At 45.2% G+C, this 19,896-nt stretch overlaps 1 protein-coding gene across 1 annotated transcript in view; it reads left to right on the top strand.

Moving 5' to 3' along the window:
• cacna1bb (calcium channel, voltage-dependent, N type, alpha 1B subunit, b) overlaps positions 1–19,896 on the top strand; it is a 95,177-nt gene that overhangs the window by 43,131 nt on the left and 32,150 nt on the right. Inside the window, 14 exon segments of the mRNA XM_034603245.1 lie at positions 6,898–7,001; positions 7,083–7,198; positions 7,294–7,383; positions 9,395–9,484; positions 11,010–11,231; positions 11,334–11,446; positions 11,565–11,677; positions 12,133–12,264; positions 15,595–15,667; positions 15,954–16,071; positions 16,630–16,697; positions 16,816–16,922; positions 18,442–18,504; positions 19,523–19,564. Of these exon segments, the coding sequence (XP_034459136.1) occupies positions 6,898–7,001; positions 7,083–7,198; positions 7,294–7,383; positions 9,395–9,484; positions 11,010–11,231; positions 11,334–11,446; positions 11,565–11,677; positions 12,133–12,264; positions 15,595–15,667; positions 15,954–16,071; positions 16,630–16,697; positions 16,816–16,922; positions 18,442–18,504; positions 19,523–19,564 (1,451 nt within the window).

The raw sequence follows: 19,896 nt of genomic DNA, 5'->3' as shown, positions 1-19,896 counted from the left end.
CGAAGAAGAAGAGGTCACCGGCAAGAAGATGATGAAGAAGTTGCATCTGACTCAACTTTTGCAACATGTAGTGCAACATCATCAGACAAGGAACTCTGGGAAATCCGATTCGAGCGTCCACATCGAGGCGAGACCCCGGCGCGGCTCACGTGCAGGAGTCGGGCTCTCGCCTCTTTTCTCCGTGAGCCGTCTGCCGTTCACACAGGTTTTTATTGTTATTATTGCAGGAATGGAAACTTGTTGTGAAACAGGAACAAAGACAAACTGCAGAAACCCGCTCTGCCTCAGCGCAGTAATCCTACTGAATGAACGGGTCGGCATTGAGTGAAGTGAGCGAAACCTGCAGGAGGACAAAGTGTCACCGAACTGAGTCGACGCCGCTTCTTGATGTTTTAATCGTGAGAGGAGAAGGGAACAGAGTCCAAGTGAAGGCAGATTTAAGCTTATGCTAATGACGCTGGTGTTGCCAGCCGCCGCTTTCAACTGGAGCGAAATATCCTCCCATCAGTGTCGTCTTTAGCGGCTCAACCGCACGCTGGATGTTACTGATGTGCAACTTCCACAGCGTCGGAGGCCAGATTACGGTGGAATACGCATCCAGAAGTTTAAATTACGCATGCAGAGAAAAATAATGAGCATTATCCTTCCAAATTACTCTGTCATTTACTGGCTTTTCCTTCATATCCCCCCCCCTCCCCTACATCCACTAAGTTCCTCTTGCTGTGATAGTAACAGTCTCAAGGTTAAAACTGGGTTTCAACATGAAGGTATTCTAGCACTGTCTTATTTTTCTCACTGTAAATCATCTGCTCCTCGTTCCAAACGGAACATCGTGGTTTATCGTTCATCTCTCTGCAGCGCGTCACGTGTTCATTTTCCCTTCAGATCCCGTGTTCGATACCGACGTCGTGTTATCAGCGTCCAGCAGCAGCTCCGTCAGATGTGACTCACAGATTCAGTTACCGAGTCCCTCTGTGTCCTGCTGTGGTCAAAGGTAGAGTCGCTGTGACTAGAAACACAAGGGTGTGTTGCTGAGGATTAAAATGGCAAATCAATCAAATGTATATTCTTCAACCAGCTCCAGAGATAATCGTGGTCGCTGGTCTCCGTGGCCTCTTTGTTTCAGGGTCAGAGTCACATGACGTGAATGTCACAGAGTCACGTCTCCATCCGGCTCTTCGACTCTTCTCAGGTGCGTTTAAAAACAAAAAAGATTGAAGGTAACATCATCTGTTATTTAATCCGACGGTGGGTTGTTCAGCTTTCCCTCCGAGCCGGTCAGCGGGGGAGTGACGGCGCTGCAGCAGCTTCAGGGCGTGTGGCTGATTTCCTCAGCGTGGATAATGTGGAAATCTTCATTTCATGCCCCCGTGATTTTATTACACTTCCTGTGTCTCTCCCACTGACCCAGTGGCGGCCGTGCAGCTGGAAGCGGCTCTAATTACCTCTGCTGTGTCATTTTTCTGGTTTCACACTTTAACAAATGTGCACGTCACTTCATATTATATCTGCTTCCATTTGAATTCTTTCTTTGTGAAGAAAGTCGGCACAATTTCACTCGCATGAGAGATTTACAGAAATCTCCACATTTGTATTAACATCAGCGTCATACCCATAGACTGTTGTTGGGATGTGGGTACCTTGTGATTGACAGCTGGGTGCAATGGGTGCAGGTGTAGGTGGGCGTGCAGGCCCCCCCCCCCCCCCCAATTATGGTAACTTCTGGTTTCAAAAAACCAAGACGGCGCTGAACAACATGTCAAAGTAGAGGCTTCAACACGGCAGCTCACAAACCAATAGGTGACGTCACAGTGACGTTGTGTTGCAGTTTAATGTTAGTGTGTGTGTTTGTGTGTTTGTGTGTGTGTGTGTGTGTGTGTGTGTGTGTGCGCGTGCACCTTTTCCTCTCACTTCATTAGAGCCGTGCGAGTCGCTGAGGCGGCTGCACCTTGACCTTGTCAGAGCGCTCGTCAAATCCTCGTAAAAATAGAGCAGCGCACGGAGACAGTTTCACATCGTGTGGACGATCCGTCACGAGACTGTGTGTGAATCCTTTAATCACCGCAGCTCACTGAGGTAATGATGTGGAAGTAAAGACACCGAAGTTAAGTGTGTGGATGGTTCCCAGGAGCACGTGCTCGTTTTTTTTTTTTAGCTGTGCAAAGAAGAAAATTCATAATTCACTGTCAGGTACTGAAGCAAAGGTGGTATCAAGGTATTTTGGCGGCTAATGTTGATTTCCGGTGTGATTCGGTTCTCCCGATAATCACCGGGGGTGTTTCCACTCTGAGGCTGATCTGGTTATCAGGCAGAATCATCATGGACATGGATTCAATTTCCCTGAATCAGAGCCTCGCCCATTTTGTATCGTAAACATCAAACGTCGATGTTTATGATTTGAAACCGAAGACGAAGAGTTTTTAATCTGCGAGTTCCCATGTCTGTGGAATCATCGCTCAGTTGTTTAAACAGAAAGTGTGTGGTCCTGCGTCTCAGCTGCATCGTCTCCTGTGAGCGTTCTCACAATTAGAATATTAATAATCAGTTTCATCTGTCAATATGTCATAGTCTGCAATGTTCCTAAAAAATTATCTTAGAAACCGAAGTAATTTATCCTTTAAAAGTGAAAATACAGATGAAATAACTCTAAAATCAGCCGGCAGCACGTCACATCTGTGTCAAGAGAGAAGAGCCGTCGACTCCGAGCGAGAAAAGAGCCTCGAATCTAATTTAAACAGTAAAACTCAGTGAAGACCTCGTGCTCCCTGAGCTGCTGAGCTCAGTCTGCTCCTCGTGGATGTTCCAGGTCTGTGAGGAGCTGTGGGATTGATTCAGAGTGGCTGTCTTCATCACAGCAGGCTTTCCATGCCATCAGAGAGTGTGTGTGTGTGTGTGTGTGTGTGTGTGTGTGTGTGTGTGTGTGTGTGTGTGTGTGTGTGTGTGTGTGTGTGTGTGTGTGTGTGTGTGTGTGTGCACGTGGTGTCAGCACTGTAAGCTGAGAGTGGGAGTTCACTGTCACACTGGAAACCGCACGATGCTCGGCTCCGAGTTATTTGGCAGCTTTTTGCTTTCCTCCTCGCCGGTGGTTCGGAGGCAGCGATGACTCACGGGAATAACAGAGGTGGAATAACCAAATGAAGTGAACTTACATAAAGTCACGGAGCGGAGGATCGGAGTTATTACGCCGCACGGAGGCTGGGTTTTCACTCACATTTATATTTGTTTGCTTTGAATGAATTTTAATTTCAATATCTCCGAGATGACTCAACAGATTTTCCAGCAGCACATCCTGCAGGATATTTTCTCTAAACGCTGTTTACACCACAGATATCAGACACTTCCTGTCACAGATCTGATCTAATGTGGCCAATTACTCCTAAATTAGCCAAATTAAGAGAAAGAAGAAACTGGGTCTGCTTTTACCTCCTGTGGTTTGTAACAGAAGATTCTCAGACTTGATCACCGGAGGAGCTGCAGAGCCGGTTCAGGCCATTACAACCAGATTCAATGACATGAAAAGTGCACGTGTGTATTTTGAATAAACTTGTTCCTCGATGAAACCATGGAACTATTGCAATGACCACATATCTGCACCGTAGACCGTATTTAAAGATGCTCCCCAAAGGTGGAGCCAAAGCATCTTGATCGCCCCCTGGTGGCTGCCTGCCTGCAGTGGACGGGACATGGACCAAACAAAAAAATTCAAAATACACATGAAATCAATTAAATAAGATGGTTTCTGTCATTGTTTGCTCAAGGGTTCATGTTTCGTAGTTTGGTTTGAATGAGTTATTTGATGATATCAAATAGGTTGAAACATCTCCATCGACAGCTGTTTTATTTCTTGTTGGATCTCGTTTTTACTTTTCTCCCGTCATCACTTTACAGTTGAACAACATATGGGATCATTAGCAGAAGCTTCCTGAAGGCAGCAATGTGCATCAGCAGTTTTTTATAATGAACCACATTCATAGAGCCCGTGGCCTTGATTTGCCATATGCTTTGTATTTTCTGTCCTGTGGTGCTCGTCTCAGAGCACGGATCCATACACATGGCACTTAAAGGTGGGGTGAACTTATTAGGTCATGCATCTTCATGACACATATATAAAACCATTTAATTTACTTTTAGTAAGAAAACAATGAATCCGAAATATCTTCTCAAGCCGAACAAAATCAGGTTTCTTGCTCTTGTGCATTAAGCTCGTTCAATCCCTTAAATCGGAGTAAAGCAGCCGCTCTGGGCGGTTCAGGGTTCCACCTTGAGACCTCGCTCTGTGTTTCAGATTCCGAAAAAATGTTTGCACAAGCTCAACTGAGCTCAGCCCGTCCGCCCGAGCTGTCAGCTCAGAATTAAGGCCGTGTCAACAGGAGAGAAGTCTTCCCTCCTCACCAGCTGACTCTGGGACTGAGAGCTGACGCAACACACTTCACTCTCGGCCCCGCGGCTCAGCAGAGAGAGAGAAGCGTCACGATACCGTCTATCTGCTGCGGCTGCAAACAGCAAAGAGCTGCGTGTCGTCGAACTCTGAGAATAAGATGCCTAATTGATCAATTTAAGAAAAGCAAGACTAACTTTAAATAGAACAATGGCTGGCGTTACTTTTTTAAATCTGCAGAATAATGAAGCTGCTGCACAAAGAGCTGTTCACCTGTTTGAATTCAGTGAAGCTCTGATTTGGGTATTTTCACTGCGTAATATTTTCACCTCATAGTATAAACATTATTTTGAATAGTCTATCTGTCATTATAGTAAATGTAAATCTAATATTCATTCTCCTTTTAGCTGAGGGAAGCTAAACTTGTCTCACTGTCGCTGTCGCACTGGACGAGGAACACTTGTTTTATATTTTTAATGAAAACTGCTTTAAAAACTTCAATAAAAAACCAACAAGGTAGAAAACAGTCGTTGGGCCCAGTTGTGTTTTTACCAAGAACCTTTTAAAACACAGATTAGAAAACTTAAAGGAAACAAATCACTACATCGACGCTGCGTTTGTGTAAAAACATTTACACTCTGAGGAATTTAACCAAACACGAGGCGCGGGAGGCAGAGACATGACGAGATGATGAGACAGTGATGAGATGTTGGACATGTCGGGAGAAAGTGAAGCTTCTGGCAGCCATTTATTCTGATGTGTGGGCTGCTGCTTCTCTGACAGCTGAGGCCGTGCTACTGTGTGTGTCTGTGTGTGTGTGTGTCTGTGTGTGTCGGGTACATAATATAGATCTCCAACCTGCTTATTCAGCCGCCCTGAACCTCCCATCACAATTACAGCCAGCGTGTGGCAGCGCATCAACACTGGCGTCTGCAGAATGTCACCGTGCTTCACTCGGCCCGTCAGTCCGCAGGTCGGTCCCCTGCTAACAGGACGCCGTGTGGGCGCCACCATCAAACATGGAGGGCGCTGACTCCCACGACACCCCCCCCCCCCCCCCGGGGGAAACCAGCATGAACATTCAGCCGTGTTGTAGTCGGCCCATGTCGGCCATCACAGACATAAAGGATCCTGCCAGTCCTCCGGGAGTCTGTCTCTGTAAGGGCTTGCAAGTTGTTTTGTCACTTAGTTTGGAGCACAACACCGACATACTGTATTTTTATGGATTCATAACATCGTCCATTGGGAGTCGTGGGTTTTGCCCATCACCCAATTTATTGTCTAACATCCTTTGGTGCTAACTTTTGGTCTCCTCCACCATTAGAGGAAAATATCTGGCTTCAGGATTTGTCCCTGTGACCGACTCACTTCACTTTACACATTTCATTTGACACATTAACATAAAAACACTTATTATTTCTTGCTCATTGAAGCTTTTGATTTTGTTTATTGTGAAAAAGGTGGAAATCACAGTGATGAGTGTCAAGCCAAACCATCTTGATCGCCCCCTGGTGGCCGGCTGCAGTACAGGTCACACAAACCCTGCCTCCTCCTTGTGAGTGGACGGGACACAAACCAAACTAATGAGTCGAGATACATGTGAAAAACAAGTTTACTCAAAAGATGGTTTCTGTCATTTTAGATACTTCTAATCTAAAGTTTGAATTAGTGATTTGATGCTTCATTTTTGTACAATATGAGAAAGTGGAGACGCGTCGTCCATGTTTATTTAAGATATCCAACACTAGAACTGTGTGTGTGTGTGTGTGTGTGTGTGTGTGTGTGTGTGTGTGTGTGTGTGTGTTAGACTCCCATTTAAAGAGTGGATTGTCACACCTGTTTGTCTGTGGACAATTCCCTGGTAATAGAAGTAGGAATATTTCGCCGCCTGTTCCTCTCGCTGAATTAAACATTTGTTTTGCCCTGACACACGACCGAGCATCAGTCAACGGCTTCATGTGGAAGGAGACTTTTTTAAATTGCTTTTTTTTTTTTTCAAACTGAAAAGTTGTCAGTGTTTTGTTTTGATTGACACTGAAGTTGGCAAATGTTTTTTGTCTTTTTTTTGTGTCCTCAGCCAAGTCGGTAAAAACAAGTTCTTATTCTCAGCTGCGATCGAGGGAAGGGAAATTACTGTTGTGTCCTTTTTTTAAATTTAAAATGCTTCATTTACTTTTTGTTTGTGAGATGTTCATTCACTGTTTTCTGACGGAAATTACTTTTTTTTACTTTAAGAAAAGCACAGAACACATTCTGCTGAGACACATCTGTTATTTTTAAAAGACGATTCCAAGAGAATGAAAAGTGACAATCCAGGTGTTGATTATGTTTTGGTTTGTTTATTTGTCGGACATGAACCAAGACACAACCCAATCAATTTTGGGGCAGATCCGGATCAGGGGATGTGGGTTCTTAGCGGACTGTTAGGACTTGGTGGAGGGATACGCTCTACTGGTTTCCATTCTAGTTTGTAAAAGTGACATTTGTAATATTGCCTTTCTGTGTTTGTGTGTCTCTAGACCAACGATGTGGCAGGAAACACCTGGAACTGGCTGTACTTCATCCCTCTCATCATCATCGGGTCTTTCTTCATGCTCAACCTGGTGCTCGGTGTCCTGTCAGGGTAAGATCACCGCAAACACAAGTGCACGTGTTCCCGAGCCGGAGTCACGTATGATTAAAAACAACACGTATGTCTGAACAGAGAATTTGCCAAAGAAAGAGAGCGTGTGGAGAAGAGGCAGGAGTTCCTGAAGCTCCGGAGGCAGCAGCAGATCGAGCGAGAGCTGACTGGATACTTGGAGTGGATCTGCAAAGCGGGTTCGATTCAATCTCTGACACAGCGTGAGGTGGCGTCTGTGTGTTTGTTGTGTTGGAAGAAAAATAATCCTTCCTCTTTCCCTCTCCCGCTGCAGAGGAGGTGTTGCTGGAGGAGGAGGAGGAGATCGCAGAGGAGAAGTCTCCGCTGGACGGTGCGTGGTACAAGAGGAAACAAAACCTGCCAGGTGAAAATCTGCTTCCCCACGGTCATTCACCAGAGAGGTTTCACAGGCCATCATTACTTCCTCCGTCAGCCTGTCACCATCACAACAAACCCTCAGGTACTGATTTAACCGTGTCGGCCAATCGGAGTCCAGGACAAAAAGCTATTACCGGTTCCAGCAAAGACGCCACGAGCCAAAAACCTCTTTGGTGTCTCTGTCCACACGTCAACACTGGAAATAGTTTCTGAGCATTTCTCCCTGGAAGCAGTTTTATAAAAGGTCAGTTGTTAGTGAACTAAAACTCCGCTTCCCTCTGGACGAAAGGTCGCTCGGGTGTTACGTGACATTTGTCCAGATTTCCTTTTGAATCTGTGAACGGGGGGGGGGGGAATATTTTGCAGATTGAGTTTCTTAACTCATTTTAGTTCAAACGTTTGGCTGTTGATGACTGCGCACATCTGGATGTGTTTGTCATTGTGACCCCAAGGAAGAACGTGGAACCTGATGAACGTGTGTGGGTGTGTCCAGGAATTTGCCGTCTGACCATCTGCGTGGACAGTAAAGACTTTATGGACGATAGCACACGGCAAATGATATAATAATTTAAGTTAAATTTACGTAACAGTTAACATATGACATGAATTATCTTAAGCGTAACTAACGCCTGTTCTCTAAATGCAGACAGGGCTGATTGTTGCCATGCCAGCCAATTATATAAATATATATATATATATTTATGTATAATAAGTGCAATCATAGAACTAGCACTTATGATCAGACTGGTACTGGAGTGATAATCATGGTTTTCACTCTTGTTGCCATTTTTGCAGCAGAAATAATTCACTCTCCCTCCCTCCCTCCCTCCCTCCCTCCCTCCCTCCCTCCCTCTCTCGCTCATGATGTCAGTCCATTAGGGCCGATGTGAGGATGAGGGTTAATTAGTGGGATTTACAGTCAGTCCTATTAGATTTGTTAATACACACATGGAAATGCGTTTGCCGGTAAACGGACGCACACGGGAGACAAATCCGAGCTGAAGCCTCCAGCGAAGTGACGGCGGCCGTCGGCCTCTTGTTCTCAATTATTTACATGTGAGGGATTAAAAAACGAGAAGAAACTCATTGTGATGTCGCCGGAGGAGAAAATCTGGAGCCGGCCTTTCGTCAGATGAGTGACGGCTACGAGTGGTGGAGCTCGGTGTCAATCACAGCGGACACGCCCCCTCAATGGAGATCCTTCGTTCTAAAATCATTCATCCACTTTGTCTTTTGATGATGAGAAATTTAGGAAATGATGCTTCTATATATATATTTTGGGCAGACTGGATGTTTCCAGTTCTTTCTGTTCACCCTCCTCCTTGTCTGATGGTGTTGCCTTCATGGACCCACTCCACGCCTGGTAAATCTGCCACCCCGTGTACCTAGAGGCCTCTGCAGCGCCCCCCAGGTTCTGAAGTGTGAATGACACGTGTTGTCATATTGCACATCCCAAACCGAAGTGTCCGGATTTCGGTCTCCATTTATCTGAAATCTACAAATTTCTTGAGCCCAGCTTGTGTTGGAAACCAGAGATTTTCTTGCTGCGCCGGCAGATTGTTTCGCAGCCTGGTTCCGCCGCTCAGCAGCAGCAGCAGCCGGCTCGAGAGCAGAACCGTGGAGGAAGGACGTGGTGACACGGAGCCGCTCACGTGACCATCACACTCGTGTCCTGCTGGTAGTTTCTCATTCCAAGGCTGGCGTCAAGCAGGAAGGCAGAAAATCTCCAAATGAAAAACATGATTGATGCCTGCTATTCAAATTTTCCAATTAGCTCACTGCTGCGCACACACACACACACACACACACACACACACACACAGTATACATATATAAATGTATTAGGCATTGGGATTGATGGTTGAAATGCAATTTGAAAATGCTTGTTTTACTGTTATACGTGACAGCACCGTTCCTACATCACTGTTCATTTTCTGAAACTACGTTATAATTTCATTCTCCTCCGCTCTGTTTTCTGTTTTCTGTTTTCTTCGCAGTTCTGAAACGAGGCAAAGTCAAGAAAGGTAAAAACGACCTGATCGGTGCCGAGGAGGGGGAGGATCCTTTCGCCGACATCTCCTCCGTCGGTAACTCTCACATCTTTGACCTTTGACCTTTGCGTGTCGTCTGCTCACAGGCGACCTTTCACAATGAAAGCGGCCGTAAGAGCCGGTTTCTGAACGGAACGGCCTGTTCTCCGTTCATCAGACCGGTGTTTCTCCTGCAGAGACACGTCACCTTGAGGGAGGACAAGTATAATTTAACTTTTCCTTTATTAGACTGTTAAATTAAAACAGCAAGAGAATCACCTGCAGCAATTTAAAATTTGACTTTACATATTTACAGACTTAACCGTGCCACACAAAGACGGCTGGTAGCTGCTTGTCTGTGTGTTGGAAATATACATAAGTGAAACTATTTTCATGCCTTAAACCTAAAATCCTTTTTTTTCCTCCTAAATATCTCACGTCACGACTGTTTTCCATAAAATTAAATGCCGAGGGAGGAGGTGCACTGCGTCGCTTTTGAGACTCGTCTCTCTTGTTTTGCACGTTATGCCTCCAGTTCTGCAGAGATATGAGCTGCACAGTTTTTAATGAGAAGCTGCGAGTAAAAGTCAAGGAGAGATTTTATGCTTTTATTCCCTCTCCCTCGGGTGCGTGCTCTTACTTTTAGCGGTTTTCGGTCACAATCATCTTTCTGCGCCTGTGCCTGTTTTGATTCTTACAAAACCGGAGACAGACGGAGACATTCTGCTCACATTCAGGTTCATATTCACGCCTCCTGCTTTCGTCCGTCCCTCCGTCCCATTCACAATATGTCAAGAACGTCTCGAAGGAATTTCTTAACATTCAAAGGTGAAAGGTCAAGGTAGCTGTGACCTCACAAATCCCTTTTCTTTGGCCTTGTGAACTCCTTATCTTAAGAACCCCTTATAAGACTTCTTTCAAATTTGGCACAAATATTCACAAAGACTCAAAGATGAACTGATTTTGGTGGTGAAGGGTACATTTTTAAATATTACAATACAATACAATATCTGGCCTCTTGAACACGATATCTCAAGTTTGCCTTTAGAGAATTTCTTCATATTTTGACAGGGTTCAAGCTTAACTTTTAAAACCTTTGTCACACACTAGAGGAAAGAAGCACAGTAAACAGGTCTCGTGTTGCCTGGACGTTCCTGAATGGAAGTGAACTTTTAGCTGCAACTCCAGGCACAAATACACGTGGGTGATGCTGACAACTAACCTTTTGCAGTTTCGGTAACCGGAGGCACAGATGCAATCCTGGTGCAACTCGAGAAAACAGAGAGAACGAGAGTCTGTAAGAGGAAAACAGCGTCAGCAGGTGGAGACGGATACAACTGTTCATTTCTATCAGGCAAACAGTCCATAAAGTTTTTTTGGTGCCTGCGATAACAATAAAGATGACGTCTGAGCATCTGAAAAAACATAATTTAAAGATCTCAATGGGAGTCTTGATGAAGGGGAAGCTGCTAATCACATGCAGGGATTCACCGTGTAAACCAGGAAGCACTTTCTCATGTTTCCTCTTCCTCCTCCTCCTCCTCCTCCTCCTCCTCCTCCTCCTCCTCTTCATCGCCTCCAGCTCCTCCCGGCTCTCCGTTCGGCCGAGCCAGCGTGAAGAGCGGCGGCAAGATGGACAGCTCCTCGTACTTCCGCCGCAAGGAGAAGAGGATCCGCTTCTTCATCCGACGCATGGTGAAGGCCCAGAGCTTCTACTGGATCGTCCTGTGTCTGGTGGGGCTCAACACGCTGTGTGTGGCCATCGTGCACTACGACCAACCCGACTGGCTCACCAGGGCCCTGTGTAAGTCACACACACACAGACACACACAGACACACACACACACACACACTTGTTTCAACAGATGGTGTGTAAGACTGGGGTTCTCTCTTTCTCTTGTTGCAGACACAGCAGAGTTTGTGTTCCTGGGTTTGTTCCTGAGTGAGATGACCTTGAAGATGTACGGCCTCGGAGCGCGGAACTATTTCCATTCCTCCTTCAACTGCTTTGATTTCGGGGTAAGACGGTGTCTCACACTCGGGTGGAAAATGAAAATCACTAACAAGAACATCCAGTGTTTTTTAAATAGTTTTTAACGGATCCACTGATGGGTTTACCCTCTGCTCCCGTCTGCAGGTGATCGTGGGAAGTATCTTCGAGGTGATCTGGGACATGATCAAACCCGGAGCGTCGTTTGGGATCAGCGTGTTGAGAGCCCTGCGGCTGCTCCGGATATTCAAAGTCACCAAGTGAGTTCATTTTACATTGAAGTGGCAAAAAACAGGATTCAGGCAGAGAAACAAAAATGCTTTCATTTCTCACACGTTTCCATAAATATACGAACCTTGAGTTAATGAAGCTTCACTACGCTGGGTGTAATGTTCTTTCAGTGATCAACATAACTCTTAATTTAACACACAGTCAGTTATTTATTAAATTATAATTCATTTCTCTGTTTCACGTTCCAGGAGCTTCACATTTCCTCTGAATTCCCCCCCCCCCCCCGATGATCCTGTTAGAGCTTTTATGGAAATCCTCTTATTTCACGAGGTTCTCTGTAATCCTGTGATTCGGGGAATCTGGCAGCTGCCGACTCTGACGCTCCGATTAGTTTCTTCACATCCTGCGTTCAAGCTTTTGTTATTTCCGTCTGAATGTTTGTTTCATCCGTCGTTTTTTTTGTGTGTTTGCTGCTTTCGCTCAGATACTGGAACTCGCTGAGGAACCTGGTGGTTTCCCTCCTGAATTCCATGAAGTCCATCATCAGCTTGCTCTTCCTCCTCTTCCTCTTCATCGTGGTCTTCGCTCTGCTGGGCATGCAGCTCTTTGGAGGACAGTGAGTAGTCTCTCCAAGCCCGTCCTGCTCTCTGCTCTGTGTGTGTGTGTGTGTGTGTGTGTGTGTGTGTGTGTGTGTCTGTGTGTCTGTGTCTGTGTGTGTGTGTGTGAGTGTGATCCCTGGCCCCGGCGTGGCGCTGGTGACAGCCGTGCAGACGCAGCAGGTATCTGGCAGAGCAGCAGCTCAGTGTGAGGCTCTTTGATACGAGTCTCTGCGGGGGGTCTCTGTCGTCTGATGACAGGATCACCTCAGGATTGTGCCGATAATCACAGAGCTGACATCCAGGCCCCCGTCTGACACCACTCCGTCTTTCTCTGTCCTCAAACGTCTCCGCATGAAGACGCAGGTTCAATGACTTCTGTGTTTGTTGTTTGTTTTGCTCTAAGTTCACTTGGAAAGAAACAATCATTTTAGACGTTCAAGTCCACAAAGGATCATTTGCCTTTATTAAAACTTAGAGCTTATTTTATTAGTCGGTTATAAAAAAAACAACAGCTATGAAATAAAAAAGTTTCAAATAAAAATACGAGCAGGGAAAAATAAAATGTTTCTTTCCCTGTTTGACTTAATTTTACCAATGTTTAACTCGTCTCCTCTTGTGTTTAATGGGTAATTTTTTTAATATAATAAACTAGAAGAGACTCAGAAACTCAGAGAACACAAACTTCCACCGAGGCCCAACTGCCCCCTTATGAAACCACTTTAAAATTCATCAAATCCAAACTACACACATGTTAATATCAGGCCCCTAAATTGTTTTCACCAAGATCCATGATTTATTCGCTGGGAAATCAATAAAATGTTGAGAAACGTCCACCTCACAGTGTTATAGAAATCTGATCTGGATCTGCACCATAATGTAATGGCCCCAAACCACATCCTCCCACCAAGTGTTTGCATTATCGTGTTAAATAACCACCAAATGAAAATGAAAGCTCGTTTGGCGGAGGTCAGAAACCACAACTAGATTTGTAACTTGTCATAATTAAAACTGTCGAGTGAAGAGTTTATGGAACAATTTGAGATAAAATAGAAAAAAACTAAATCACCGGTTGTGGTGCTGAGAATTATGATTTTTATTTTTGTCGCTAAGGAGCAAAAGAGTAAATAGTTGAGCTTTGGTAAAAGATAAAAATCTCTGGAGGATGTCGGAGTCGATGCTCGTGCAAAGTGTCCCCCCCCCCCCCCCCCCCCCCCCCCCCCGTCTCCTTCCAAGCCCCTTTCTTTTGATCATGGCCGTTCTCAAGTTAAAGTTAAACTTCACTGAACTTAACGGACCCCTCCACCACGGAGGAGACGACTCTGTGTCTTTTGAAGCAGCCGGCTGTTTCCATGGCAGCGGGCCCACATCAGTCCGCATCATCATTAGCATCGCATCGCTCTCCGGTGATGGACGAGTGAGAGATGAGTCTGACATCCACATGGTGCTTCCAGCCGGCCGCGCACGTCGGGCCGGGCGCACGCTGCTCTGCGAGTGATGTCCGCTGTAATATGCAGCCTCTTGTCCACCCTCACATTTTAAACCTCAAGTCTAAAAATGAACCCAAGTCGTCAAATTATTCCCGGAGACAGAAAAATCTTCTCTTCAAAAACATCAATCTGCCTTTTGGAATCCGAAAAACGTCGGATTATAGCAAAACCAAAATAAAACACAATCGTCTCTCAGGCAGACGATTTCACTTGTTTAATGAAAATAGCTTTAAATAGGAGATTAAATGTCTTGTTAAGCAGAAGAAGAAGAAATGCTTCCTCGTATCCAGACTTTATTTTTGGCTCAGAAACACAGAAAGAAGTCTCCTGGTGAAATGCTGGGAATTGAAAGATAAACAGTTGGAGGCCGTGTGTCTTCCTGCTGAGACGCAGAGGACATCACCCACCGTTTGGAAATAAGAAAAAAACAAAAAACATGTGATAAGCTCAAAGGAAAAGTGCAGCATTTACTGGGATGGAAGAAAGAAATTCACTGTTTTCACACTTTCTTTGTGAATTGTCAGACGCAGGAGATGATTTTCAGAGTTCAGTGATCGCCTGTAGTTCTGAACCGTTTGTGACATTTAAAAAACTCAACATTTAATCAGGAAGGAATTGGTCGAGAGGTTAAATTTCAAATAAATAAATATAATCGTTGGTCGGTCTTGACCCTAACCTTTATTTAAACTGGAGAAATCACTGAGGGGTTAAATCACAGACAGAAGATCCACGAGGGGCTTCACAGCGACGTCCCTCTTTGTATTCAGACCCATTCTTCATTTAGTAGAAGCCGGTGACTTGGTTTGTCATCAGGCTGCAGGATTCCACGTGTGCAGCCGTTATCTCCACCTGTACACGCCTGTGAGCTTTTAGGGATGCGTGTGTTGCCATCACCTTTACGGTGTGTTGTCTAAGGGCTGCAGGGGGGCGGGGGGGTGGGAGGAGGGCACGAGCCTGCGGGGGAGTCAGGCCTCTCACGGTTCTTGTTTTCAGGATCGATTTTAATGAAGTCCCCTCGGCCGCCGCACGGCAGCAGAGTGCCGCGCGACCCCAATCCCTATTATCAGAGTAAACAGAGGTCGACACACAGCGAAACGCCACCGCCGCCGCCGCCACCGCTCCCTGCACTGCTAATCCTCAAGGAACAAGGAGAGGATGGAGGGTGGGGTGCAGGGAGGGGTGGAGGGATACGATGTGGGGGGGGCTGAGGTTTAATGGAGAAAGTGGTGGTGGTGGGGGGGGGGATGAGTACTGGGGGGATGATGGAGGGATGCACTAACGAGACAGAGAAGGACAAAGGTAGAAGGAGAGTAGCATCGGAGAGAGAGAGAGAATATGATGACACACAGAGGGAGAAAGGCCTTATTGAATTAGTTGCTCCCCCCCCCCCCCCCCCCCCCAATCTCCCTCATGCATGTACAGTGTATATTACAGCCAGGCCGATGCAGCCTGATGTCATTAGCTCATATTGGATTCTCACAGATTCGCCACATGGCCAAAAAGTGCGTGGACTCACGTTTTCCAATATGTGATCAAACATGAAGCCGTTTATTTGTGGGTTCAAATCTGAAGGATTCTTATCTGTGCTGTTATTCAAAACTACACGGACTCTCAATTACATATTCAATTCCCATGTAACGTTATGTCATAACTTCAATGTAAAGGGAAGTGAAGTGTTTTTCTATCATAAGATGCAACATTTAACATTATTTATCAGAAAGGTTTTAATCCACATCCTCGATTCAAGTGCAGGTAGATTTACTCCATTTGAATCTGACTGTGACTTAAGTTTTAATATATGTTTGTTGCTTTTCCTCCTTTTGATATGAAGTTATTCTTATTCTGATTCTTTTAAAAAAGGTTTAACTTTGAAAAGGAGACGCCGACAACGAACTTTGATACGTTCCCAGCCGCCATCCTCACTGTGTTCCAGGTAACACACGCACACACACACACACACACACACACACACACACACACACACACACACACACACACACACGCACATGCACACTTCATACTTATAGAATAAATGAGAGACTGTAGACTTTGGAGAAAAGAGCGTTATCAGTCTTAATTAAGGGAAATGACTGGACCTTGTTCCTTTGGTCCCATAATGAGCTTGTTGATAATCCTTCAATTAGTCTGTGCTCATAACCCTTAACTCTGTAACTTAAATGAATTCTATACTTTTACAATGTGTCCGTCCTCTTCCTCAGATTCTGACCGGCGAGGACTGGAACGCCGTCATGTACCACGGCATCGAGTCTCAGGGAGGCGTGCGGCGCGGCATGTTCTCGTCCGTCTACTTCATCGTCCTCACGCTGTTTGGAAACTGTATCCTCTTTTTTCTTAACTGCACTTTATGATCCCTCACAGGTGGGGAGGAAATATTTAATCTATTTCTTTGGGGCTCTTAAAATTCTAATTTATAGTGAATAAATAAACCATCTTCATCCAGAGATATTTACAACCTGGTGGAAGAGGAATGAAACTTTATTACTGCAGGAACTGTTGGTTGTGACTCACCCAAATACTCACTGCGGCAAAGCTGTGTTTTCTTAGTTGCTGTAAGAAAAAAAGAAAACGTGCTTTCTTCTGCACAGTGTCGCTCATAAAAGACCATTTAATTTTTTTCCAAAAACTTTTAATAAGTTCCTTGCCCTCAATCGACTCGTCCTTCTGTGCCTGAGTGTCTGAGCGGCGTCTCTTCACAGGACAGATTTGGAGTTCTCCTGAATATTGGAGTTATTTTTAAATTGCTCATCCAGTGTCAGACACTGGCGGAGGTGCTGGAGCTTAAAGAAATCAAACTTTACAAACTCTCAGTGAGAGACCTTCACATTATTGTCCATGTGTATTTTCTCCTGAGCCCCCCCCTCCCTCCTCATTCAGACACCCTCCTGAACGTCTTCTTGGCCATCGCCGTCGACAACCTCGCCAACGCGCAGGAGCTGACGAAGGTGGGCTCGGTTCAAACTCCGTGTTGCACTTGAAGACATTAATTACGTACAGTATAGCGATGTAAATGTGGAAGCGGCGCCTGGAAGCTCTTTACATCCTGGTTGTGACTGGTTTCAGGACGAAGAGGAGCAGGAGGAGGCGGCCAACAAGAAGCTCGCCCTGCAGAAAGCTCTGGAGGTGAAGGAGGTCAGCCCGATGTCGGCGGCCAACATCTCCATCGCTGCGTAAGTCTCCCAGAGCCTCTGTTCTCTGACGGCAGCTTCAGCCCCACACCGGAGATACATGTCCCTCTGTGTGTGTGTGTGTCTGTCTGTGTGTGTCCCTCTGTGTGTGTGTGTGTGTGTCATTCTCTTGTTTACGACACTCCACCGTTTACCTCCGTCGCTCTGAGAGGCAATTAAGGAAGCTTCGATCGACAATACGTGTTTAATTCGGCTTCACAGAGGGAAGGAAATGCTTTAGCTTGACTTGAATAGGCTGCAGAGGCCTTTTAATTTGAAGCCATTATAGATACCAGCCTAACAAATAGTTCTAAGCAACTATGATTATGAATCTGGAGTTTATAAATAACATTACATGTATATTCTTTTAGCCCTTGGCCTCATTTTGAACGTTTAGGAGACGAGAGCTATCGAGCGAAACAGAAGAACAAGAGAAAAAAACCCCAATCTTCTCTGTCAGATACGATAATGACGGGGACGTCTTTATAAACGCTGTCGCGCTAAAACGTCTGACCTGCCCCCCCCTCCCCGCCGCTGGCCTGTGATTGACAGGTCTGGGGTCTTGTGTCAACGAGGTAATTAACTGCTCCTCCAAATTTAACCTATTTTTAGAGCCCTGATGAACACTGGAATTATGAGAGTCTGTCAAAGTTGGAGCGAAAAAACTGGAGCGTCTTGATTTATCGCCGCAATACTGGAGTTTAAATGAGTTTAAGTGAGAACAAAAACAAACGATGGACCCTGTCTGAAGCTTAGACTGCAAATAAAGATGGACGACACGTCTCCCACTGTCCAGCAAATGAACACAGAGTGTGGACAGACGCCTCCTTTTCCTATAGAGGAGCCTTAAAATGACAGAAAACACAAAAATGTCCCAAAAATACAAAATAGCGTATCCTATACTGCAGCCAGCCACCAGGGGGCGGTCGAGACGCTTTGGCTTCACTTTTGTGGAGCTCTCATGTCGTCCATCTTTATTTACAGTCTGTGCTTTTGGTCACATGAGCTTCACGCCGCCGTTTATTAATTTAAAGTGTTTAATTTGTTCCTTAATTGCCGTGCTCCTCTAAGAACTGGGTCAGTCGACGTCTCTCACCATCATCACTGTTGTGTTACGTGATCTGTGCGTTGTTTTACAGTGTTATTGGAATATTTTAATTTGTATATCGAACATGTAATTTACCATTTGTGTGAATTCTCTGTGCTTTTTTTAGAGAAATTCAGGGTTTCATGACAAAATCACTCCAGACTTTTAACAAATACAAAAACCCTTTCAATCTAAATGTATTTAAAACTCACATTTATATATTCAAATATAATTCCAGTCATAACTTTGTTTCTGTTTTGTGATGAAGCTCCTGAATGGTTTAATTTCGGTCTTTGTTCTTATGACGATGTATCTGCTTGTGTTGTGGTTTACGGAGGAGGGGACGGGCGGACACGGGGACGGACGGACGTCCACTCGTCCCCTCCGCATTCGTGTCTCATTCTTTTCCTTTGTTTTTCTGTTCTGCATGCACAGTTTTGTAAAGCAAAATCGAGATGCACTCTCTCGCAGGTCGTCCATCAACAGCATTCAGTCACTGTGAGTTAACAGTCTCTGTTACAATATACTCCTCCTCTCCTTCCTCCTTTCCGTCCTCTCCTCTCTCCTGTTCTTGTCTCCTCTCCTTTCTTTTGTCCTTGTGGTCTCCTCTCCCCCTTTTCTCCTCATCCCTCATCTTAGTCTCTTTCTCTCCTCTCCTCTGTTCGTGTCTCCTTTCTGGTAATCTGTTGTTTTCCCAATGGTCCTTGTTTTCTCCTCCTCTTTATTCTCCCCTCTTGTCTCCTCCTTTCCTCTCCTCCTCTTTTGTCTCCTCTCCTTTCCTTTTCTCTCGTTTCCTCACCTCTTGTTTCCTCTAATCTCCTTTCGTCTCCTCTGCTCTTGTTTCCTCTACTGTCTTTTTCCCTCAAGGTCTGCTCCTCTCTTGTTTCCTCTCCTCTACTTTTGCTTCCTCTCATGTCCTCTCCTCTACTCTCCTCTCATCTCCTCTCCTCTGGTTTCCTCTCCTCTCCTCTCCTCCTGCTTCCTCTCGTTTCCCCTCCTCTGCCTTTTGCTTCCTCTCGTGTCCTTTCCTCTTGTCTCCTCTCCTCTCCTCTTGCTTCCTGTCGTTTCCTCTCTTCTGCTCTTGCTTCCTCTCATTTCCTCTCCTCTCGTCTCCTCTGCTCTCGTTTCCTCTCCTCACCTCTGGACCTCCATAAAACTAAGTGAATAGTCTGTCATGTCGTCATTAATAATGTAGTGAAATGTATTTATGATTCCTATAGAGAAATCAATCACATGTAAATAACACAGATAAATACAGACACACATTTGAGTGAATAAATCTCTGATACATATCGATGGATTTAAAAATGCAGATGAAGGCCGGAGATGCTTATTCAACATCCCACTTGTGTATTTGTGTAAACATCTCTCTCCTCTCACTCTCTCGTCTCATCCCTCACTCTTCTCTCTTTTTAAACACTGTCTGTCTGTCTGTCTGTCGCTCACCTGTCTGTGAATACCTGTCTGTCTGTGTCCTCGGTCTGTCTGTCTGTCTGTCTGTGTCTTTGTCTTTTAGGAGTTACACTGTCTACTCCTCCCCCGCCCGACGAATCTTGAGGTACAGGTGACCAGAGGGAACAAACTTAACTAACCCATAAAGCCCCATGTAAATAAATCCCACTGTGCAGAGACAGAAACATTAGAAACGCATCAAATGAGTTTTGATGTTTTTTATTAAGTTTATTCCCACTTCCGTTCAAAAACACGTCAGGAATAACAGCCACCCATCGCATGCTGGTCTGCCTGCCTCATTCCCACCCGGTCCCACTGGATTTCAAAGATTATTCCTGTCCAATGTTTTTCTACGTCTGAAGGGAAACATTCGACACTCTGAACTTTTTCCAGTTGCCCAGGAAACAACCACAGATTCATCATTTAGTCTTTGTCCCT

This window comes from Hippoglossus hippoglossus, chromosome 12 (genome assembly GCF_009819705.1).
Source record: "Hippoglossus hippoglossus isolate fHipHip1 chromosome 12, fHipHip1.pri, whole genome shotgun sequence".
NCBI lineage: Eukaryota > Metazoa > Chordata > Actinopteri > Pleuronectiformes > Pleuronectidae > Hippoglossus > Hippoglossus hippoglossus.
Note: the sequence above shows the minus strand (reverse complement) of the source record. Positions and strands in the feature narration are given on the sequence as shown.